We start from the raw sequence: 23833 nt of genomic DNA, 5'->3' as shown, positions 1-23833 counted from the left end.
ATCTAGGTAAAAAGTAGTATTTCTTGCAACATAGCAGTAATATGCCCCTCCTGATTTTATTTGAGGCTTCCACTCACAGTTTAAAGGGGAAGATTTGGAAAATGGAGGTTGAATTGGACAAAAAGAAAAGGCTGATTTATTTTAATAAAATTAAACCCCAAGAAAATGTCTGTATATATAGAGTGCATTGAAATGTGTGGAAAGATTAAAGATAAAAAGTACTGTACGGAAAATAAATTTATATCTCAGTACACAGTATATTCCATTTGAACAAATGTGTATTCTAAGAAACTTAATATTACAGAGTTTAAATTAAATAAATATCTTTAACAAATAAGTGAAATTCATGTAAAAATCTATAAAGGAAGCTTTAAAGCTATCCGGCAAACTGGCATTTATCATGACTAACACTCGCACATCATAGCCCTTAGGGGCCTTCGGACACATGCAGGCACACAAAATAACTCATAAAAATGCTTTGAGCAACATATGATCAGTTATTATGATTCATTTCATATATACAAGTACTTTTTACTTTTAAATTTTTATATCTCCTATAATACTTTTTATATATCCTTCTCCTGCTTGCATTTCTTTCTTTTCTGAATCTTCATAGACAAGCACGATCACACAAATTACCTGTTCATATCAAATCTACAGCACATGAAATTTAATGTCAATCTAATGCAGCTCAATTGAAAACGAACAGTATGACTGGTATCTCTTCAGAAAACACTTTCAGAGCAGTTTCCAAACACGATGTTTCTCAGAGAAATTTGACAAAAAGACATAAAAAAAAGGAAATTGAAGAAAAAACAAAGTTAAATGATGCACAAAACTGCACATGTGAAAAGTGAAACACCATTTACTTACATATCAGAATGTGAAGAACTAACAAAACTTTAGGAAAAGAAAAGGAGACATAGAGATATAAACACAAATACATAAAATAAAGAGTAAAATGAATTTGTAGTTTATTATATATAGGATTGTCATAAATATAACAATCAAGTTCTTAAACACTGAGTCTGCAATGTTTCTTGATAACAGGGTAATGCTGAAAGCGATGCCCACAAACAGTTAAGCATTAACATCAATTCTTTGTAAGGACCAAAAATGCTTGGCCACGCACTATCATGGAATTTTATTTTATCACTATAATATTAGAGAGTGCCCTATATAAAGACTATTGGTGGGTAAATTTTGGACAGTACCTCCTTGGTTTCCATAGCAACGACTTTGAAATATTTTGTTATGGCAAAACTGACCTGATTGTCATCACCATGTAAAATAATTCCGTGCTTCCTTAATGTAGGAAAGTTATCAACATAACATGGGTTTCATTTTATAGCTAAGTAATTAAAGTTTCTGTGCATCTAAATTTCATTCAATTTAACCCAAGGTTTTTACTATGATACAGATCAATTTACATGAATTTGTCATAAAAATGAATACAAAGGCAACTATTTCTTGATATGCATATTAATTTTTGCAGGCAATTGAAACTTAGAAAAAAGATATTTTTAGTAAGATCGAGCTTAGATCTAAAAGATGCAGAAAGATTTGAGGTGGGGAAATCAGTTAAAAGTCATATTCCAATCCCCTCAAATTATAACTTTTCCTAAAAATTAACCTAGAGTTATTTCCCTTTGCTGACTCTTTTGCACTGAAGACAAAAAATTAAACTGGTGTTATTTCCCTTTGTTGACTCTCCTGTATTGAAGTCTAAAGAAGTTTATAACAACATGTGGCAAAAACAGACGCCAGAAAAATAAACATGAAACTATAACAGAAAAATGATGTGTTTTTCAACTTTTTAAAACGGAATTCAGGTGTGAATGACAAAGTAAGTCATCAAAAGAAGGACACACTGCTTTCTCAGCATTCAACTTGATAATGATGTACAGGTCTTTATTACATGTAATAATAGATTTTTAAAGTCAAATTCACTTTGCGAAATATTGAAACAAATTTTATGAAGTCTGACTTGCATTCCCATTGGGATTCCATGTACTCTCTAAAACCCATGAGAAAAATGCAAGATGCAATCGGAGGAATACAACAAGCAGAAGATAAGGCAGTCAGTGGGAATGGTTAGAACAACCCTATAGGCACAGGTATAAATTCGAATTTTTTCAAATATTCATTTTGTATAAAAACTACATGTAAGAAGCTTTTTCAACTAAATTGACATAATTTTTAAATTAAATAATTTTTTATATAATACATGTAGACTTAATTGGTCTATATTCAAAGATCACCATGTTAGCAGGACATTCCAGATATACATCTTAAACAAGTAATATTTTTGCATTATAGGAATTTGTGCTTGCTTCAGAAAGCAACTTACTTTGGCAAATCATAAAGTTCTACAAAGTTTATCAAAAGGAGGAGAATGTTATAGAAGATGTAAGTTTGTATGTAATGAAAAATATACACAAGGCAATTTAATATAAAAAAAACATATATTTTTGGTAACGTTGTACACAGTGGTGCATCCAGGAATCTTGAAAAGGGGGAGGGACCAGTTTGGTGTCGGGGTAGGGGCTCAAGGCCACACCAAAAAATTGATTTATTAAATCTGATGTATATTTTGGACACAAAAGGGGGGGGGGGGCCTCTAAATCCGCCAGTGGTACAGTTTAAAATCTGATTTGGCCAAAAAAGTAGTACCAGTAGGTGGTGGGTAAAAGTTAAAGATGGTCGACTTAATGGAAACACATAGAAAAACTTTTTAGCCTAAAAAGAAGTCATATAATTCAGATTCACTGTAAAAGAAGAAAACATATTTAACTGTATTCTCTATTGAGAAGCTGATGGCTCGTTTTAATACTCCTCCTGAGAGGGAGTATTAAAATGAGCCATCAGCTTCTCAATAGAGAATAATTTAACTGCAGCTATAAATACACACTAATGAGATATAAATATAATATACCCATGTAAATGTATGTATTCATGATTGACAATTAGAATGAATTTCTTTAATTTAAAAAAAATATTTTAAATATATTTTAGATGTACTGGTGCTTTGAAAAAAAGAAGATGAAAAGATACCGGTACATAAAGAGAACCTTTATTCTTGTGCTTTTATCATCTTTATTTCAACACAAAGGCTAAATACCAGAAGCAGGAGGCAGTTACAAAATTAACTAATGGAGAAAGAAACCTTGCAATTGACCGTGAGAACTGAACATCGGACAGTATCTTAACTGAACAATATTCTTTTGGAGAAGATTCTGTTAGAGCATGGGGACAGCTTTTGGAGTAGGTGATGGTAAATTGTTTCAGTTACTTTTACCTTGCAATTGGGTACACTGAAAATACTGTATGTGTACATAAATTGGCGTATTCAAAATTTAGCGCAATCACTGGGCATGGAGTGGTTGGCGTAATCATGAATTAGCGCTACATACGTCTGCGCCATGTATTGTATTTATTAATGGTTTATTTACGGTGTTCATTAATTAGCAAATTGTTGTCTGCGTTCAAGGTGATAAAATGTGAAGAACAGGTGCTTGAGGATGGGACCCCCTCCCCCGCATTCCGTACCCCAAGGGTTCTCCCCGACTTTTTTTAATGGAATATATTTCTATGACACATTCACAAAGTATTACAATTGAAAAATCCAAAATATAATTTAAGACTAACCTTTTAAAAAAAATCATACTTTCTGATACTAAAAGTTCTCTTTTAGTATCCAAGAGTATGAATTTTTATAAAAATAAATAAAACAATGAACTTCATGTGTATAAACTATAAAAGAAGATGGATTAACTGGAACCAGATATTTGAAAACATAAACATATAGATAAATTTATGTCATCTACATTATTATTTTAGTATATCTTGTGTATTCATATTTTTTTTAATTTCATGTTTATTCCTAAAAATCTGTATGTAACCATTCCAGCCGTGGTGTATCTGTGTTTGTGTATGTGTATGTATGTTTGTTTATGTCTAAGGTCAATTAAAAAAAAACAAACAAAAAAAAAACTTTGGAAATGAGTCATAGAAAAATATTTTATATAAAAATAGGCGGGGAGAACCCTTGGGGTATGGAACGGGGGGGGGGGGGGGGGGGGGGGGGGGGGGGGGGGGCAACGTGATAGGAAGCCTGCTTTTTAAAGTACACATGCAGGAATTCTGAGGCAATTTATTTGGAGGTGTAAATACTAACTACTAGCTTAGTATTATATACATTTTAATAAAAATAGATATGCTTATTTACTTGTATTTGTTATCACATGAAAAATGTAGTAGATATTAAACAATTGATTTTTTAATAGCAAATGTACATGTATGTTTTTTTTATTCCAGGGGAAAAGATGAAGATGATTATTTCAAGTTTCACTTTTCAAACCCATTTAAAATTCTTCTTGACTGGTCAGACACAACACCACATAATGGCCAACCTCTGATGTAAAGAGAAATCATGGAAACATCAAGCCTACCTGTTTCTATTGTCTACAAAATTGCTATATAGCAGTCATTTTCTACATTTTGTTTATCTCTAAATACACATTTTGGATAATGTTTATATGTAGATTCTTGCTTGATTAATAATTTGAAAAAAAAACCCTGTTTTTAAAAGTAACGATAAAATTATACATATTACGAGGGTTGTCCGTAAAGTTCGTGGACGACTTTGATAATAACTGACAATAATAGATAAAATATCTGAAACTATTATTTTCATTAAATTCATGTTTCATTTAATTAATATGCAAGTTTTCATCACAAACAAAGCACAAATACTTATATTTTTACTAGAAACCAAAAATACACACACTCATACCCGGAGCACTAAAATGAAAATCCTTGACGTTACCCGACGTCAAGAGACGCCTACGTTAATTTCTTTTTTTATGAACAGTCTTGACAATTCTACTCTCTTCGCCAAATTTTCAATTGTCAGAATCATCGAGCACAGACATGACTCATATTGAGATCATGAGATAAAATTTCTTGTACCATAGTCTTTGAAATTCAACATCGTCCTGCAATTTCCCGACCTGTTAGTCGCCGATCACTGTAAATCACGTCACAAACTTCATTTTTTACATCACTGCAATCTCAAAAAGATGGTTTTCCATCTTGCATGTCATCCTGTAAACTGTCCTTTCCGTCCGAAAATCTTCTGTGCCACTTAAACACTTAAGAACGGCTTACTTTACTGTGTTTTCCCGACTGTTTAAGGAATTTATGGGTATCTGTTGGTGTTTTCCCGATGTCTACACAAAATTTTATCACTGCTCGATCTCTGCTCCACCTTTTCCGAAAACGTCCCTTTTTCGAACAATGACGATCCTGTGTTATTAGATTCTAACCTCAATTTCTCTCCCATTTCGAAACTTGGAACATTCAAATTTTGCAAGTTTGCCCCTTAAACTTGTGTCAATGTCATAATGTGCAAGTGATCCAAATTTCCGCGGAATTTTACAAAATACAAATGAAATGTATAAAGTGACAAATAACGTTTTAATTAAAACTTTGCCGTGCTCCGGGTCACCATCCCATTGGTCTTATAGTGAAGTCATAATTCTAATTATACATTTAAAATTGAATCAAATTTTACATTTTGTAATTCACATATAGTAAAGGATTATAAATATGCTAATAATAAATATCTATAACACAACTTTTATTTAAATTTTAGCTTGTCCACGAACTTAACGGACAACCCTCGTACATATGAATATGTGTATGTTTTTTGATTGTAAGAATATACATTAATGGTTTTATTTTTAATGGGGTGTTAATTTATGGTCAGTCTAAATAATTCTAATTTCTTTATCCAAATAAAATTGATATCTAAAGATTTGCATCTGGGAACAAGCAAAATTTAAATGGAGGAAATTAACATTAGCTTATCAAATTTCAAACCTGCTAAATTAATATCTACCTACCTATGCATGAAAAAGTAATAATTTATTATTTATTTATTTTTTTGGTTGAAAAGTATCATTAGAGTTTTTATCCATTATCTTTTTCCATTTTTTATGTAGTATTTGAAAATGTTGTTTACTGAAATAAGTTCCAGTGAAAAGTTGAATGGCTAATTTTCTTTAGATTTTGAGTTACCTGCCCTTTGTAAAGGATCATAGAGAAACAATAATAATTCATTTAATTTTGTTTTATCTTATTTATTATCTTTAATAATATTTACTTATCATTCCATTTGTCTTATCTATTCGTGAGAAAAATGTTTGGAAAAGAAATTTTATAAAACAACCAGAGTCTAGTAACACTTTGAACAAAATATTATTTGGCAAAATGCCAATTTTTGAAGTTAAAAATACCAACAACGAAAAAAATCCCCACTCTACTTTTCATAAAAGTTAACTAATATTATTATGGTGTTTCTAAAATTTCAGGTGATTTTTTCTTGAATTGCCTGCATTTCTTGAAAGACTTCCTGAAATATAGGGTAAAAACGACCATTTTCAAAATGTAAGAATTTGGTCATCTTTGAGCCATCAATTGAAGAATTTGCAGTGACTTGTAGAATTTTTTTTAATTGTGTTATATAGTGCTTCATTTGTTCTATTCATGTAATGTATGAATTATCTCAAAATAATAAAGATGATTAAACCACATGAAATCAAGTATATAGCATTTTTATGCTTGAATTGAGAGTAAATGGGGCAAAAATCTATATTAGCCCGTTACCATGGCAACCAAGGTAGTAACCTTAATTTTGAATGTTGATTATGTCATAATGTATGGGCATTAACCACCTGAAAAAGTTTCATGAAAATCGCTCATGGTGTGTGCCACAGCCCTACAGTAAAATTTTGGTCCTTACAGAGAATTGATGTTAAATACAAGAGAAGCTAGAAAAAAAATGTTTTCACTTTCTTTATCATTTCAAATATCTATTATAATCTTTATCTGTGACAACAATAAGGAGACATCACAATGCAACATTACAATAAAAACACATTATAAAGCACATGCAATTATACATTTAGTGCAATATCATTTATGGGATATACAGTTACACAAATAAACCTTTTTCATACCTTGAACTTTTGACAGAATTGGTGTCCTCCATTTTGAAGGTGACATCCTTGGTTTTTGAGGGCACCTTTTTGGTGGTCCTCTTTTTGAGGCCCTTACTCTTTGAGGCCCTTGAGGAGCTTCGACTTGAGGCCCGGCTCTCTGGTCTCCTATCCTCACTATCCTCTTTACTTTCTATTTTGTCTGAAGTTGAAAGGAGTAAAACTGAAAATTTTACACTTCAAAAAAATTTTGAAAAAATACATATTTTTCCAGGAAAAGAAATAATTGTAACCAAGGGTTTGATTTTAGATCATACCTCCAAGAAACTTTGCTGGAAAATACAATCCCCACCCAAAGTGCTAGATTTTTTCATTTTCCAACTAAATTTTGAGTTGGAGTTGTATGAGCCAAAAATTTATATTCTGTTACAACAAAAACTATGTACACTAGACTTGCAGATGGAAAAAGTATCATATCTAGAAGAGGACTACAAAGAAATGAGATGGCATGTAGGCACATCCTGATGTCAGATACTAGTATGCTAAAATTCCTTTTTGATGTTGGTTTCTTTTCCTTGACAAGTGTTTGCCTCATAAAAGACTGGCATGCAAAATCACATTCTTCTTTCATATCAATGCAAGTACAAAGAATGATTTTGGTGAACCAGTGCTCCTCCAGTGCTTTTCATTCCACACATCACCAATACACAGATACATTTGTATTTCATTTATTAATACTCTGACAAACTGAAGGGCATATTTAAATGCACTTTAAAAGTTTTTTAAGAGAAATTCAACATACCTGGAGCCCCAAATCCTCCATGTTTAGACAGGAAGTCCAGAAATGATGACAGAATGTTACACAGAGTCATTATATAGCACATTTCTGGCACCTCCATCATCAGGTAATGAGAGTACTTCCTGACAAATTTAAGACCTTTCTCAATTGTGTAATCAAACAGCTGTTGAAGATGTCGACGCCCACTCTCTGGCATTTCCCTGGGAAGTTTCTGTAGCCAAGTCTTCACAAATGGTCTCCAACCCAGATCTACTGGGTCCTATGGAAAAAAAAAAGAATTTTTAAATACATGTATTTTTATGCATCACAATCTTTTTCTTTCAAAGACTCGTTCAAAGTCTTTTGAATCAAAATTTGTCATCTGTACAACAAAACAATTTTAAGATCCATTATAATAGCATAAATAAATACATGTATTAATCTGAAGAAGTGGTAGTGGAATACATGATTTTAGTCAAATTCTTATGAATTCATGGGCAAAATAAAGACAAAATGGAGTCTCTTTGTTAAGAGGTCTCTTACCATGTAAACCATGGCACATCTACTGATAGTGGCAGGACTGGCCTCCGATAAGTTGTCTACTTCAAAAATAAGTCTCATCCCACTGGGCAGACTGATTCTGTGGCCATTGGCCAGACAGAGGACTTTGGAGTCATCCAATACAGTGTTCAGATTCTCTACCCAGATTGTATCAACAGGTCCATCTAAAATCAACCATCTCCAGTTTGTGATCACTTTGTCCATATGATCTTTCTTCTCTGCATCTTCATCTGCCTTTTCATCTTGCATCAATGTCTGTCAAGAAGAAACTCGATCTATATACTCTTTATACTGAAATAATGTCTTAAGCTTTTTCCTCTCCCTCACATTTGACATTTACTTTGCTAATTCATTTATTGTCAACAAATTTACATGCAGAAATAATTTTTACAAAGTATACATTACTTCTTTGTAAAAACAACTCCATTGTACAAGTATGTATTAGTTTTTTTTGTTTCATACAATGCTTTCGTTTGTTTTTTTTTTATTTATTACAAAATTAACCACAACTGCAGGAGAACGTTAAAAAATTAATTTATGTAGTATTAACCATAAGAAATTGAAAATTTAAAAGTTCAAAGTACTTGAGAAGCATCCGATATGTTAGCCATATTGTTGCCAGTAGAAACTGGTCTCCCAGCCTGCTCCTCTGGTGTGCCATGTTGTTGCTGTAATTCATTGGAGAATTTTCTGGTTGCCAGAGCAATAAGTCCATCAGTCCAATCCCTTGTGTAAGGGTCAAAGTCCCCAAACAACTCAGATGACTGGACACTCTTAGGATTCACAGAGAACAATTCTACATGACCCTTTTTCAGTCTACTTCCCTGTGGACAAAAAAATTGTAAACTTATTTCAAGAATTTATTTAACTCAAGAAATTAATTTATCCAGTCTGCAATTTATTGCTGTAATGGATAACAAATAATGCACCTGTCGTTGTAAAGCCTTAATTAATTCTAAAATTGTGATTTAAAAGCTGCTTACACCCAAAATATTAAAGTGAATACAATAGAAATCTACACTTCATGTTTTTTTTAGAATATTTTTTGTAGTTCATTACAATTAATTTTGACCACTCACAGGGAAGATACTCTGTTTCCTGGTTGCATTATCTTTCTCCTCCTGGGGTATAATTGTGGGCATCAGAATAAGAGCCTTCTGGAGGATTGATCTGACAGTAGTCTTGCCCCCTCCTGTGGGCCCCACTAACATGATGCCGTGACGGACCATTATCTGGTTGTAGAACTGCTTGACCTTGTCAATCTGATGAGGCCAGTTCTGTAGATTGTTGTCTCTAACAGCTATGTTTATGGCTCTCTAAAGCAGAAAAGAAAACTCACTGTAGAAAATTACCAACTTAAATATTTAATCCTTATACAAAATCCTTTCCATTTGTTTCAAAGGTCAATTAGTTCATCAAATATATTTATCATCTAACTTTTGTACCGTAATTAATGTGAAAGGTACCACTTTTGTTACCAAAGAAGATGTTTGGTCAATTTTTTTTGCTTAATTATAATATACATGAATGCATGAACAAATATGTTATTTGTACATGTATTATCAAAATCAGGCAATTAGAAACCCAGGAAATTCCTCGCACCATAATTTTAAATCGTACCTCTAGAACTCCATAATCCGGTTCAGGGGGGACAACTCCTGGGAAGAGATCATCCAGTATATTCTCAAATAGAGGGACATCTTCTGCCAGGAACTTTGGCAGGTTAGCATCCCTCAGGGAGTGGATCAAAATATAGGACTCAACATCCTCTGTTAGGTTTGCGGTGTGATTACCCCTGGAATAAAAAAACAACTTCATGATGATAAAGTACAATAAATAATTATTCCCAGTGAAGGTGGTCTGATTTGGTGAATTTCAAAAATAATTAGCATTTACTGTGAAAAGTGTTTCTGAATATTAAGCAGCTGAGTAAATGTGAAAAGTAAAAATTGCAATGCAGCTGTGCTCAGATACATTTAATTAAGACTGTTGCCTCATTTCAAAAAAGTTTTCAACAGTAGGGTTGTTTTCTATACTTCATTGTCACTAAATCTCTACCATTTGCTCTAAAAGAATTAAAACTGTACAACATTCAAGCAAATTTACTTCCAAATTTTTCCCAAATTGTTTCATTCACTTAATCTTCCCATGACTACATACTTATGCTGTTCCTTATATCTTCCATGACCCGCCATGACCAGCACAGATTTGATGGCTCTCATTCCAAAGTCGTAGTGGTCCTGTTGGGACAGTTGTTTACTGGCCAGCTGATATAGGTTCACAATCTTCCTGGACAGAGATTTTGCTGCAATGAAACCCTCTGAGAACAACATGATCTCAGCAATCTGGTCATAGTGAGGCACCATCATGGCTACCGGCCTGAACTGGGACTTCAAGTTGTCAGGTAGATCTACCCTCCCAGCATACCTGTAACAACAAGCCTTTTACAATTATCACAATCATGTCCACAAGATTAAATACTTTAATCCAATTTATCATAACAAATCTAAGTTACATGTAAATCACAAGAAATATGACTTACGTGGGATTCATTGTTATAAAGTATCCACATGTGGGATTCAATTTGATGTCTTTTCCTTCAAACATAAACCTCAGATCTTCTCTGTCTTTAGCCTGTTTTATCATCAGGATTTGTTGAGCTACCACAGACAACACTTCCAGATCAATCCTGTTGAATTCATCAAAGCAACACCAGCTTCCAGACTGAGCCAATCCAGAGAAAAACTTCCCCAGGGTGTGGTATTCCAGACCCTCCGAACAATTGAAGACCACACATTGCTTACCCACACCCTGTGTACAACAAAAATATATAAATGGTTGTCATTTTGAGCTCAATCTTATTTTTCATGGCTTTATTCTCCCCATGTAAATCTGAAATCCCATTTTACCTTGGCCAAATCTTTTACTGTTTCAGTCTTGCCTGTTCCAGCGGGCCCTGCAGGAGATCCCCCTAGATGTAGGTGTAAGGCTCCTGTCAGGGTGAGGTAGCACCGGTCAGTGAGGGGGGTAATGACTAGGCGTGGTGAACATCCCAGGTACTCATAACCATACTGGAATCGGGCATTGGACTGCATCACAAAACAATTATTACTCTGCTCATCCCACTCATACCGCAATTGTCTACAAAGATTAATTAAATATATGTGTCCTTGAAACTTTAATTATGAACCATTAAAAATTTCAATTGCTATACACAGTCATCTTGAAGGATTTCTTGTTCTTGAGATAAAACAGATAAATGAATAATTTCAAATTCTATTCTTTAAATAGTACATTTAAGGGGTCAACAGGCTATGAAAAGACATTTCAATTCAGCTCAGATAGGTTCATCTTCTTTTTTCAACTAAGGTATCTTTATTATGTAACATGGTGCAAAACATTCTCAAATTAATGGACATGTCAATACATGTAATTTCAAATTAATGGATATGAATTCAAATTAAGAACAATGAGCTGTAGGAACTTTGCATGGAACTGCAATTAGTCTCAAAGAGAAAGTTAAAATGTAGAGTCTTTCTATTTACTTTTCAGGTTGAGATGAAATATATATCTTACTTAGTCCAAACAAAGTCATCCACTTTTTGGATTTGTTGCTCTATCATGCCCAGTAAGATATCTCTATTGTGTACATTGATGGTCAATAAGGCCATAATGCTCTCCCTTTGATGAGACAAAATGTTGCCCGAGACCATGCGAGCTAAAATGTTCAAGGAGTCCACTAGTTTGTCTTTAACTTCAATCAAGCTGTTCATTACATTGGGCAGGTCAAAGCACTGAATGACATTTTTGTTGAACATAATCTGTGTCTGAATATAAAATATAAAAAAACAATCGGTAAAATGAAGAATTTAATTCATGGATATCAGCAGTAAAAAAATTAATTACTGTTTTCTTTAATATCAAATGTAAGAAAATATGCATGGAAAAATTATTTTAATAATGATTTGTTTAATAGCTGTATGTCTCTTTCAGATAATTCTTACTACCTACCACAGTGAGGACCACCTGACCAGGATGCTTTAGGACCCATTCTCTCTGATCTGCTCCCAACCAATCAGCCAAGCCTAGTTTTAGGTGTCTAAACAGACATACAATGGATAAATGTTTACCACAAACATCTTTGACAATTTAGATTCCTTGTAATATGATACTGCTTCATATGATAATTCTTTTAATATGGTATTCTGGACAATCTGTATTGTGCAACATAAATTAAACTACTTACTTTTTGACAGTGTCTATCATTCCATTTTCCACATAAACCAACCACTGTTCAACAGAACCTCGGGCTCTTATGTTCCTATAAAAAAGTTCCATCAATTGTATCATCTAAACATCTCTTACCTATTTGATAATGTGTTTAGAAAACAACCTTCAAGGGAAAATAAAAAAATAAAGTATTTAAACTTCAATACAGAACTTCAAATTAAGATATTCTACATACTTTGGCATGGCAACTCTTTCTCCTTCAGAAGAGATCATGGTTTTGATGGTAGGTGGATTCTGGCCTATCTCTAGATATTTGATGTTGCCAAAACACTTTCCAAGATGAGGCTATGAATACAAAATAAATTTTGATGTTTTTTTCAAATAAATGAGAAAGAGACATGCAGTATTTCCAAATATGCTTTGATGGGGGGATGGTACTTCAAATTCATTTTAGTCAAACTTTACCTGAACAGCATTGAGATCTTTGGACTGGGCACCCAGAATCTCCAAAAGTTCATCATTACTAAGAAAGTAAAATCTAGGAAAGACAACTCTTCTGGAATCCAAATATTCCTTAAAAAAAAGAAAATGCTCAGTTAAACTTCCAACTCTCCAGACACGTCCATTCAGCTTACCAGTAATAATGCAACATCTCTTAAAAGGAAATATCAAAATACTATAATGCAAGAATAAAAAAAATATTTTTAAAAGATCCTCTAACAAACCTCCAAGCTTTTTTGTATTTTCTCAAGATTCTGTCTACATGAAGTCAGTGTTTCTAGGGTCCCTGTAGTGGTCGCTGCCTTCAGAGCATTCCTGCGATCCTCTACTCTCCTCATTATGTCCTTCCACGACTTGTCCACTGCAGTGAACAACTTAGCATCTCCAGGCAATGTCCTGAAATAAATAAATGAAATCAGATAAATGGAAGGTCTCAAGAGTCATTTTAATTCATTATTAAAATTTTATATTTTCAAAAAATTTGCTTTTAAATTTTGAAGTCTTAGATGTTGCATTTTTTTTAAATATTGTATTATCCATTTTTTCTCACAAATTATTCATGAATGAATTACCTTTGGATATCTGGGGCACTAAAAATTGGCTCTAAGTAGAGGTACATTCTTTGTACTGTCAACCATTCATCTAAGGTCCTGGAAAACACACCAAGCTTGCTCTCCCATTGGTCAACTTGAGTCTGAAATTATACCAAAAACGTCTATGTCTAAACGTCTAAAAGTTGGGGCAACAACATTTAATTTTTTGCAAAGATACTAAAGATAATGACTTAGGGCTCATTTCATAAGAGGGTGAGAAAATCTTTATTCTTGCCTGGATTGGAGCAATGTATCTTGATGCTTTGATGGTTCCTATGGTAACCTGACTCTCCTCTAACTGTGCCATGATGTCGTCTGCTCCAGCAATGATAAAGGTGTCTCTGCCCTGGTGTGGAGACAGATGGAAATCTGTGTTCTGCCATAAGTTGATAATCTGCAGAAAGAAGAAAAAATTTAACTGCATGACAACAAAAGCAAAAATGAACGATACTTTTTATTTACAAAACTGTGAGTTTTTACTAAATCTACAGTACCTTATCCAACATGAGTTCCAGTGTGGCTTCATTGCTGGCTTTAGTAGAGATTTCTTGAATCTTTTCTTTGTGTTTGAAAATCTAAATAAAAAATCCAGTGGGCATCAGTTTTTATTTACCGGTACTAATAAGTCTAAGAATCTGTCTATGATTTAAACAAGTTCACGTGTTGCCTGCCTTTCTTCTGGTTTATTTTTGACTTACATTCATTTCCAGAAGGTTAGCCAGGGTGAAGTTCTTATCTCGGGCAATAGATTTCTGGATCAGTCTCTCAATCAGCTGCCAATGGCGGGCCTTCAGTGATGGATTCCTGAGAGATGTGATTACTGGCATGCCATGTTTAAACTCTGTCACTTTTTCCTTCAGAATTGGTAGGACCTCATTAGATGGTAAACCTAATATTTAAATCAAAATGCTATGCCAAGTAAAGTAAATCAACAGTTCTTCTTCTTTAAGCCAGACAGTTTCTGATTTCTTACTGCTTAAATTATCATTGGAAAAATATGTAACTTATTGAAAGATTTCATTTTCTATTAAATCTCTATTTCAATATTTTTATCAAATTAACATACAAGCATTTAAACTCTTATCAAAATGAGAAAATAATGATGGTTCAGCATGATACAATCTTTGAAATGGGAATTGTCCATAAAATACAAAACGGTAAAAAGCTACAGAAATCATAGAAATAAATACAACCCGTGTCTTTACCTTTTTCCAACATATAAACTGTCTGTGTGAATCGGTTTACATTTTTTTGCAGTAGCTCCACTTGTAAAGAATCAAACGGTGTGGCTGTCCATTCCTCGTACAACTTATCCCATTCCTCCTGGGATTGCCATAGCAACTGCCTCAAGGTCAAGTCACGCTCAATGTCAGACAGGTCAGCCTGAATCTCAGTGGCACTTTGACTGTCATAGCGATCCATCAACATGTACTCCCTGGAAACAGAGAATTTAATATTCTACATCTCTATCTTTTATCATGGTAGAGAAGCTGATTTTGTTAATTGTTTGTCATTATGAAATAGAATTAGACATCCAAAAAAATTTCTGTAACAAGATGATAAAATTTGAAGAGTGTAAATAATGATTATTGACAATATACATGTATGTTCTAGTTATTTCACACTGAAATTATGTATGCACATAATGAATACAATAAGAAAAACGGTAAATTAAAAAAAACCTTTTGTTTGAAGAAAATAATTTTGAAGACATGATATAAATAAAAAAATTATACATGCAACAAAATTGAAACTAATAAATGGATGAACTGTTTGACAATACACTGAATACATTTACCATACTTCACGTCTAAGACCAGAAAAAAATATGTCAAAATTATTTTCATAATTTGCAACAAAGGATCCAATCAAATCTTAGCTTGATTAAATGAAGACGTTACTCTAAAGGAATTGTGTCAACTCAAATTGTCGCAGGAGAGTATATACAATCAAAACAATACTTACTCTCCATACATGCCCCTTTTAGAGTTGGACAGCGAGCTTCCAAATCGCTCCTGGTAGCTTGCATAGCTTCTGGCTTTTGTAGACAGGGAGCTTACCTCACTCTGAATTGAGTCGAGCTTACTCAGAGCGGCCACTGCTATAATGTCGGTACTGAGGAGATCTGGGTCGCGTACTCTGTTTTTGATCTCCATCAGCTTGGTGCGAATCTTATATATAAGGGTATCTAAGTCCTGGCTGAATTTACGGATGTTTTCATCTTTCTTGGCTTCACCAACCAGTATGGCATTCTACAAAAATTATTTTTGTTTTCTTTTAAACAGATAAAATATTACTTATAAAATACCCGGTAATATTGTGCTCAAAAAGTCAATGTGCTATGAAGCAAACTTGATACAAAAATATACTAGCCTATAAAATTTCAAACACACACCAAGATTTTCTTCAAGAACAAATAAAATGACCAAAGAAAGAATACTTCTTTCCAGTAAAGATAATATCAGTCCCAATATCTCATATTAATATTTACATGTACAGAAAACTTATTATTTTCCATCTTTTACTCTATCACCAAACAGTAAAATAACTAGCTTTCCTAGGCATATATTAAGTTTAACCCTCTTACTTTCAGCCCCTGGAAACTTGGACCCAATGTCTGGTACAAGGCCAGATCTTCTGGTTCAATCTTAACAGAGAAATCCTTGGCAATGGTGAACAACTTGTTCACAATCAGGAACTCCTTATCAAGAGCTGTGATTTCAGATGTCATCTTGGACAGGAAAGACAAATGTTCTACAAATTCTTCCACAGATTTAGGATAGTCTTCCAGTTTTCTTGCTGCACCCTGATAACAGACATTTAAAAAAAAGATTAGAAAAATATCCTAAATATAATGTTTCCTTTCTGGATAATATTCCAAACCTTATCAAATGTCATAACTTCTGACATTAAGTTGCTGATTCAATAAAATTCCAAAAATCATGAAAATATGCTTCTTTTTTACCTTGATAATAGTAAGTAGATCTTCATTTCTTTTGTTGGCAATGATTGGCAGCTTATGGTGAGTTTTGTTGATGATCTCCTGGGGGTGAGGGAGACAGGAGTCCCTGAAGTTAGAGCTCATCACCAGAACCATTGCACATCTTCTCTTCACAGTCATCTTCCTCATCTCCTTTACCTGTAAAAGTTAAATGAAATTTGTCATCAAAACTTAAAAGATGTGAAAACTTAGTAGTATTTGTGGAAAAAAAAAACAGCAAGAAAGAAACATCTTATCTTAATATATTGTTACTGAGCCTACCAGCATAGAATCAAAACAAAATTACTGATGCATAAAAAATCTGATAAAAAGAAACCCTCAAGATAAACAGATATTATACAGAAAGAAAAATCTGACCATTTCTGTGAAAGTTGGTAGAACATGACTGAACTCTTCTGTAGACCATTCATGTCGGGCCATGGATTCATCGATGTCTAAGGCTTTACTCTTATCCACCATTTCACAGTACTGATCAAAGTTCTGCCAGAAGAAATAATGTTTTAACAAAGAACCATCGCACATCTTCTCTTGACAAAGGGACAAAGTATACAAAGAGTATAATTTTAAAACATTCATCATATCAAAAAGTTGTATAAAATCTTAAATCAGTTTATTGTATCAGTTATGAAATAAATTCAACCTTTTACACAAGAACATCTTTTCTTATTACTGTAGTAACCGAACTCCAGTTGCCTTTTATGGGTATCAAACTTACATGAGAGAATTGTTTAACTTGTTCCAGTTGCATAGCCATGTATGAGCCAAGGTCAGTCAGATATTTTTGGTATTCTGGGTCATCACCAAACAGATTTTCAAGGTCAGGCCAAGGTCGCTGGTATTCCATTCTGTCTCTCTCTTCTTCCTGGTCAAAGTTCAATTTAAGGTCATGGGAAGGGGGCAAATAAAAAACCTTCAATTTTGGCTCTCTTAACATGGACACAACTTGAGCTAAAATGAGAAGAAAAATATTTGATTATTCTGTATAGAGAAGGCCGGGAAATAATTTGTTTTCTTGGTTACATGTGTTCAAAATCAAAATTACATTTTGTTCAAAAGATCAGCTGCCTAAAGGCTTACCTATTGTGTTTTCAAATCCACATATTATGGTCCTGATTCCAGATTTAAATTCATACTCAGTTGGAGACAAGGTTACATAGGATTTCTTTTTGCTTCCCTTGGACCTAAAATATTCCAATCATGAAACATATAGTAATATTTCAAGTTTGACTGCAGGATAAAATATATTCTAGCAACTTGATAAAAATGTTCAAACTTTTCTGTTTAAGTTATATGTTTTCCTTATATAAACGTGAGTGCTGTTTATCAATTAGTGTAAGAACTAAGCAACACAGATTTTTATGACACATAGGACAATGCACATAACTGCTGTATGTATATGAAGTGCATGCACAACTGTTCTTGAGGAATAAATTTCAAATACAATGGGACTGTTAATTACATTCAGTAGTACTATGATAACATGGGCCTGGTTACCTTTTCTCTTGCTCTGGGTAGGCATAATCCTCATGAGGAGTTCTGTCCTCATCCTCAGACTCCTCACTTTCTGAGCTCTCTCTCCTCCTGTGGTCATGCTCCTCTCCTGAGTCCTCAGAATCACTCTCCTCAGATTCAGACTCAGTCTCTACAAAGTCAATCCATACTGTCTTAAATCAGAATTAAACAAGTTCAAAATGAAGACACCAGAAATCTTGATTGCTAAAAATTATAAACATACAGTTAAATTTTGGTATTTGGAACACGGGTATCTTGATTAACATGAATAGGTTGAAGTGAGTTGGAATTCCCAACCACTTTTCCTATATGCATTTTAACCTCAATATCTCAGATTCTTGCATATTTCAAATGTTTGTCTTGGCCCCATTAAGTTTGAAATAATGATATTTGACTGTATTTAGAAGTTACCCTTGAATTGTGATTAAACTACATGTACTTAAAATCCTGGTTTCTTTGAAAATTCATATGGTTACATTTCCAAGACATTTATTGTATGTTTTCTGAAAAGTTGTTCTAATCCTAACCTGAAGTCTCATGTATATCTTGAAATTGAACTGTTTTTCGAGTGGAAGCTGAGTCTGTTTTTCCATTACTGAAATAGCCACTCTTGTCTGGAGAGGATGACTTTCCTCGTCTATGTCTTTTTCTCTCCTCTTTATGGGGGTTTTCAGTCCCCGGGACATTTAGCACCAACTGTATGCTAAAGACCGGGGCTATAATTTCCTCTACCACATCCTTCTGCCTGATTTCCTCCAACACCTGTTAGGTAATGCATGCCATCATGAAATATTTAAGATTTAAATGAAATTGATAATGTAACTTCTGGATTTTAAGATTTTTCGATCATTTTTTTGTATTGAACTCATTTTATGCTAACTTCAACTTGACATTGTAAATATAACAAAACATTAACCATGCATCATGCCAAAATTTATGTCTCTCATTTTTTTCCTCTCTAAAACAGAATTTATTGGGTTGTACATGCACTCATACTCCTGAATCAAATAAGATGACCATTAAAAATCAATCATTTACCATACATAATGTTTAGAAAGACAGCATGATCACAAGTAAAACAATAAAATTCAAATCCAACACTGAATGTAAATTAATCTACAATGTATACACAACACAGCTAACCTCATCTACATCAGGTGGGCCCTCTATTATTTCTGGTTGATCAAAGTCAAAATGAGGGATCTCGTAGGGGGTGTCAGCCTTGGGAGGGGGAGGGAGCTTCGGTTTACTGCTGGTTTGACTGTGACTTGTCCCAGAGAAAGGCCTGGAAAATAAATATTTCTTACAATTGGAAGTAGATTTATTATGTACAGTTGTCTTTATATTTTTCTCCTGAACCTTCTGAAATTTTCATTAAAATTAATTGCTAATTAAACGTATTTATTTTTAAATAAAAGACTTTTAGTATGTGAGTTAAAGGTCATAGCTACGTCACAAAAGATTTACCCTAGTAGTTCCATTTAAAAACTAGAGTGTTCCAAGGAACGCATGTGTCGCCTACTTTGTAGCTTCATTAAAGATGTAAATAAATCTAAGTGTAGTTAGCTATTTATTTACTAATAGCATGATAGTTCATGAATGCACAAAAAAAAACATCCACACATAGTACTTTGTATAAGACTCTCATAGAGTCTCACAATCAAAGAAATATGATTCCCAACCCTCAAATGAATAATTAAGTTAAGATCATTATAAATAGTTATTTATCATTTTACATGTGTTAATACGTTTTCAAGGTCTTTACACCAATTGTCACTCTACACAATCCGTTGCGGGATACTGATCCCGATGTTACCCTTCATAATATTCAAATATCAGTTTGTGTGGTAACTGAATATCATACAGTTTCAAAGTACAGAATTATGAGCTTATAAACATGTATAAATGCTAATTATCAACACCCCACCTCTCAAAATTTAAAAATTCTAAGTTAAACTGTCCGGGGTATTTTTTGCAAAGTAGGTCAAAGGTCAAGGTCCAGTGAATTGTAACGCTGATATTTTTCATAATGTTTTATAACAATCGGTGCACATGCTAGATAGCATAGACTTACCCCTTAAATGTAAAAAAATATGGTGTATATTGGCACTTTTAACTTTTTTGTAAAGTAGGTCAAAGGTCAAGGTCACTGGTCACGAGGTCGGTAACCATGGCAATGCACAAATGCCATAGTACCAAACAATATATGTGCAAAAAATCAAGTCCATATCTCTTACAGTTCTTGGGATACAAGGTGTGACAGACGAACAGACAGACAGTCAGACAGATGCTGGGTAAAGTGATCCCTAAGTGCCGCTCTGCTCTGCAGGTGACACAAAAACAGGTATTCTTAATGATGAAAATGGATGGAATTGGGTAATAATAGGGCATGAGTGGTATTGAGAAGGTCTGTATTATTATGGATAAATTTTGGTTTAAATATGATAACAGGAAGATTGTAAAGGAGCCCCTATTCACCTAATTCTCATAAGGGAAAGCAAATTTTGTTGGGTAGGGGTTACAGTCCCTGAAACGTTCTACTTTCCCACTTGAACGGTGAGCGAACGCTGAACGAACGGTGAACGAACGCTGAACGAACGCAGAGCGAACGGTGAGTGAACGATGTGTGAACGCTGAACGCAACTTGGTGAACGATGTGTGAACGCTGAACGGTGAGCGAACGCAGAACGCGAACGGAGCGCGAACGCGAACGCAAAGTGAACGGTGAACGAACGGTGAACGCAAGATGAACGATATATTCGGAATGCCTCTGATCTTTTCCTTGCATTGAAACTATTTTATTGTTTTATTATGTCAAGTGCCAAAAAAAAATAAATAAATAAATAAATAAATCAATAAGTAAACCAATGAATGAATGAATAAATAAGTCAATAAAATAAATTCTCCAAAATTGTCCTGAGAAAGACGATGCATGCACATTAAGTTTTTAATCACACGATTTTTATCGCATTAAAACATTGCAATTGTTGCCGAACGCTGAAGTATAAGAGATATTTTTTTAGTTGGAAATTAAAAATGTTTATTCTTATTTGATAACAAATCAGAGAAAACTTCTGACTTATAGAATGAATTAAAGTGGTTGTAACATCCATTCATATATCTCCGTGTTAAGGCGATTTCGTGTAAAGTAATGAAAAACAAATAATTACATAGGTCAGTGGACGTTTTGCATTATACGCTCGTATTTTAAATTTTTAATACAATAATATATTATGTGTCATTTCTATTTTACATGATGATTTATCAGGCCCGTAAGAAGCAAATTCGGTTGGGGGGGGGGGGCACAGCCATACGTTCAGTTGGCACTACCAAAAATTTCCTGACAAGCAAAAAAAAAAAAAAAAAAAAAAAAAGATCATCAGACTTTTTATTGCGGGGACACAAGCATATAATATCTATGTTTACTATAATAATCTATATATCGGCAAAATTATTGGGGAGGGGGGCAGGGCCCCCTTGCCCCCCCCCCTCGGTTCCTACGGCCATGTTTACTGAGCAGACTTCTACATTTATCTGTAGATGGCCGTGATTATACTCGGACAAGATAATACAAAGATACATATTCATATTATTAAATTCAATTTTCAGAACTTGATATTCAAGTAATATGCTATAATAGTTTTTATTAAACAGACAAATGAGAGAGAGAGAGAGAGAGAGAGAGAGAGAAATATTCCGTTTTAGCTAGCCCCCCTCCCATTTCAGGCTTCACTACATGTTTGTACCCTTATCAAACAAAAACTCTGAAATTTTTTTCTAAGTATATCAGACAGTGAAAGTAACTTCTTTTTTTATAACATTTATTTTTATCATTTCTAGATTTGATTCCAACATTTGAATAATAATTGAATAAAATACATAGGGCATTAACACTTGAATTTGAAACATACTCTCTGCCAATTCCAAATACCACCGCCGACACGTGTACATTTTGAACTACTATTGTTTTGTGACTTTTTTAGAAGCCTGTTTGTTTTGAGACTGAAGTTTTTGTTCTATAAAAGACCTTAACTTTTTTTTTAAATGTTAATTAAAATATTCTGGAAATACAATACTGACTAAGTAACCGATTTAGGGGGAAAAGGGGGGGTATTAATCATATGGAATGACAAACATATAAAGTTATGGTGAAGAAAGATTTTTTTTTCTCTATAACTATAGACTTTACATATTATAGTAGAGAAAATTCTGTAGTGCATTACATTTTAAATAAACATTTCCTTTAACCACACCATCAATTTAATTCGCTCTAAAGATAATAAATTAATACGATATCCGCAGTACTATGTATAACTCTCAGAACTAGTCCTAACATATTTTCTGTAGTAATTGATAAAAAAAGTATTATAAATAAATATTTTCGTAATTTTGCTGCATAATTAGACTTGGATAATTATATCTCCATTAACGATTTGTCGTCTTTAACAAAACAACAAAATGTTGCAGTGCTTGAAGTATTTGCACATTGCCTTTAATTAAATTTAATATTTCAGCATTGTTCTACATAGGTACAGAATGTGCTTATAACAACATTTATTTTCCAGAGTAATTTAATAAATAACCTAACAGCTTAGTTAGAATAATAAAAATATATATCGTAGATATTTTCCCCCTTGAAATAATGATTCTTCAAACACGATATGTAAGTTATTAAATTAAAAAACCTGTAGCTCCTAACCTACAAAAAGATAAGTCCTTTCACTTCGGAGTTCCGAATGTCAATGAAAACTGAACGATAGGTGAACGCTGAACGCAAGGTGAACGCAAAGTGAACGGAACGAAGAGCGAACGCTGAACGCTTTGTGAACGGTGAACGCGAGCGCACGGTGAACGGTGAACGCAAAACTGTGAACGGAGAGCGAACGGTGAACGCACGGTGAACGAACGGTGAACGCACGCTGAACGAACGGTGAACGAACGGTGAGCGAACGGAAAAATGGGAAAGTAGAACGTTTCAGGGACTGTACTTAAGGTGCCATAGCCAGACTCATTTCCTGGGTCTCAAAAACGTTTTTGGGAGGTGAAATATATGAACTCTGCTGAAACTGATAGGTTGGTTGACTTTGTGGAAATATTTCAATGAAGACCACCTGTATAACAAATTGCAATGCAATCATTTATACTTACATTCCACATGTATTTTGCTTATAAAGCATGTGGAAAGCTTCAGCATTCAACACCATAACATGGACAGGGAGGTCAGAGGGTTATTTTTTATTCTGACATCACAAATGTTGAATGCCGTGCAAGTTCAACATCATAAGCAAAAATTAAAAATTCACGCTCACACTGAACAATTCAATGGTAGTAGTTGTTGCAATACTGGCTCTTCTATTAAATTTAAAAACCCCAAAGAAAATACAGAGATTTTGAAATATAAATCACATTTGCAGAAAAGGCAGGGGAAGAAAACTGTAAATATAAGCATTAAATTATCATTTTTTGAAAGATATACATGTAGTCTCATAACTGCAACTGTGTTTGCAAACAAATTTTCATAATGCACTAACGTGCATTATTCAATTTGTTTGCACATGCCATTTCAAGTATGAGACTACATCTTTCAAAAAATAATAATTCAGTGCTTAAATATCCATAAGAAACCCAAACATGGTATTTCCTGTGATAAAAAGAA

General features: G+C 33.6%; 1 protein-coding gene across 1 annotated transcript in view; it reads right to left on the bottom strand.

Annotated features, from left to right (window-relative positions):
• Window positions 1-23833, bottom strand: part of LOC133173067 (dynein axonemal heavy chain 6-like) — a 69767-nt gene that overhangs the window by 36746 nt on the left and 9188 nt on the right. Inside the window, exons 16-45 of the mRNA XM_061307984.1 lie at window positions 19321-19462; window positions 18705-18939; window positions 18160-18307; window positions 17743-17846; window positions 17381-17613; window positions 17023-17145; window positions 16630-16803; window positions 16252-16470; window positions 15630-15916; window positions 14870-15099; window positions 14363-14553; window positions 14159-14239; window positions 13900-14058; window positions 13644-13765; window positions 13296-13467; window positions 13036-13143; window positions 12806-12915; window positions 12587-12661; window positions 12352-12439; window positions 11917-12167; window positions 11250-11481; window positions 10883-11151; window positions 10501-10767; window positions 9961-10135; window positions 9420-9656; window positions 8925-9164; window positions 8323-8595; window positions 7804-8059; window positions 7023-7203; window positions 874-900 (exon numbers count right to left, since the gene is read on the bottom strand). Of these exons, the coding sequence (XP_061163968.1) occupies window positions 874-900; window positions 7023-7203; window positions 7804-8059; window positions 8323-8595; window positions 8925-9164; window positions 9420-9656; window positions 9961-10135; window positions 10501-10767; window positions 10883-11151; window positions 11250-11481; window positions 11917-12167; window positions 12352-12439; window positions 12587-12661; window positions 12806-12915; window positions 13036-13143; window positions 13296-13467; window positions 13644-13765; window positions 13900-14058; window positions 14159-14239; window positions 14363-14553; window positions 14870-15099; window positions 15630-15916; window positions 16252-16470; window positions 16630-16803; window positions 17023-17145; window positions 17381-17613; window positions 17743-17846; window positions 18160-18307; window positions 18705-18939; window positions 19321-19462 (5409 nt within the window). The remainder of the gene's footprint in view (window positions 1-873; window positions 901-7022; window positions 7204-7803; window positions 8060-8322; window positions 8596-8924; window positions 9165-9419; window positions 9657-9960; window positions 10136-10500; window positions 10768-10882; window positions 11152-11249; window positions 11482-11916; window positions 12168-12351; window positions 12440-12586; window positions 12662-12805; window positions 12916-13035; window positions 13144-13295; window positions 13468-13643; window positions 13766-13899; window positions 14059-14158; window positions 14240-14362; window positions 14554-14869; window positions 15100-15629; window positions 15917-16251; window positions 16471-16629; window positions 16804-17022; window positions 17146-17380; window positions 17614-17742; window positions 17847-18159; window positions 18308-18704; window positions 18940-19320; window positions 19463-23833) is intronic.

This window comes from Saccostrea echinata, unplaced genomic scaffold, assembly GCF_033153115.1.
Source record: "Saccostrea echinata isolate AGI-Se365-2 ecotype Australia unplaced genomic scaffold, CSIRO_AGI_Sech_v1 ptg000002l, whole genome shotgun sequence".
Taxonomy (NCBI): Eukaryota; Metazoa; Mollusca; class Bivalvia; order Ostreida; family Ostreidae; genus Saccostrea; species Saccostrea echinata.
This window is presented reverse-complemented; position numbering and strand designations above follow the sequence as displayed.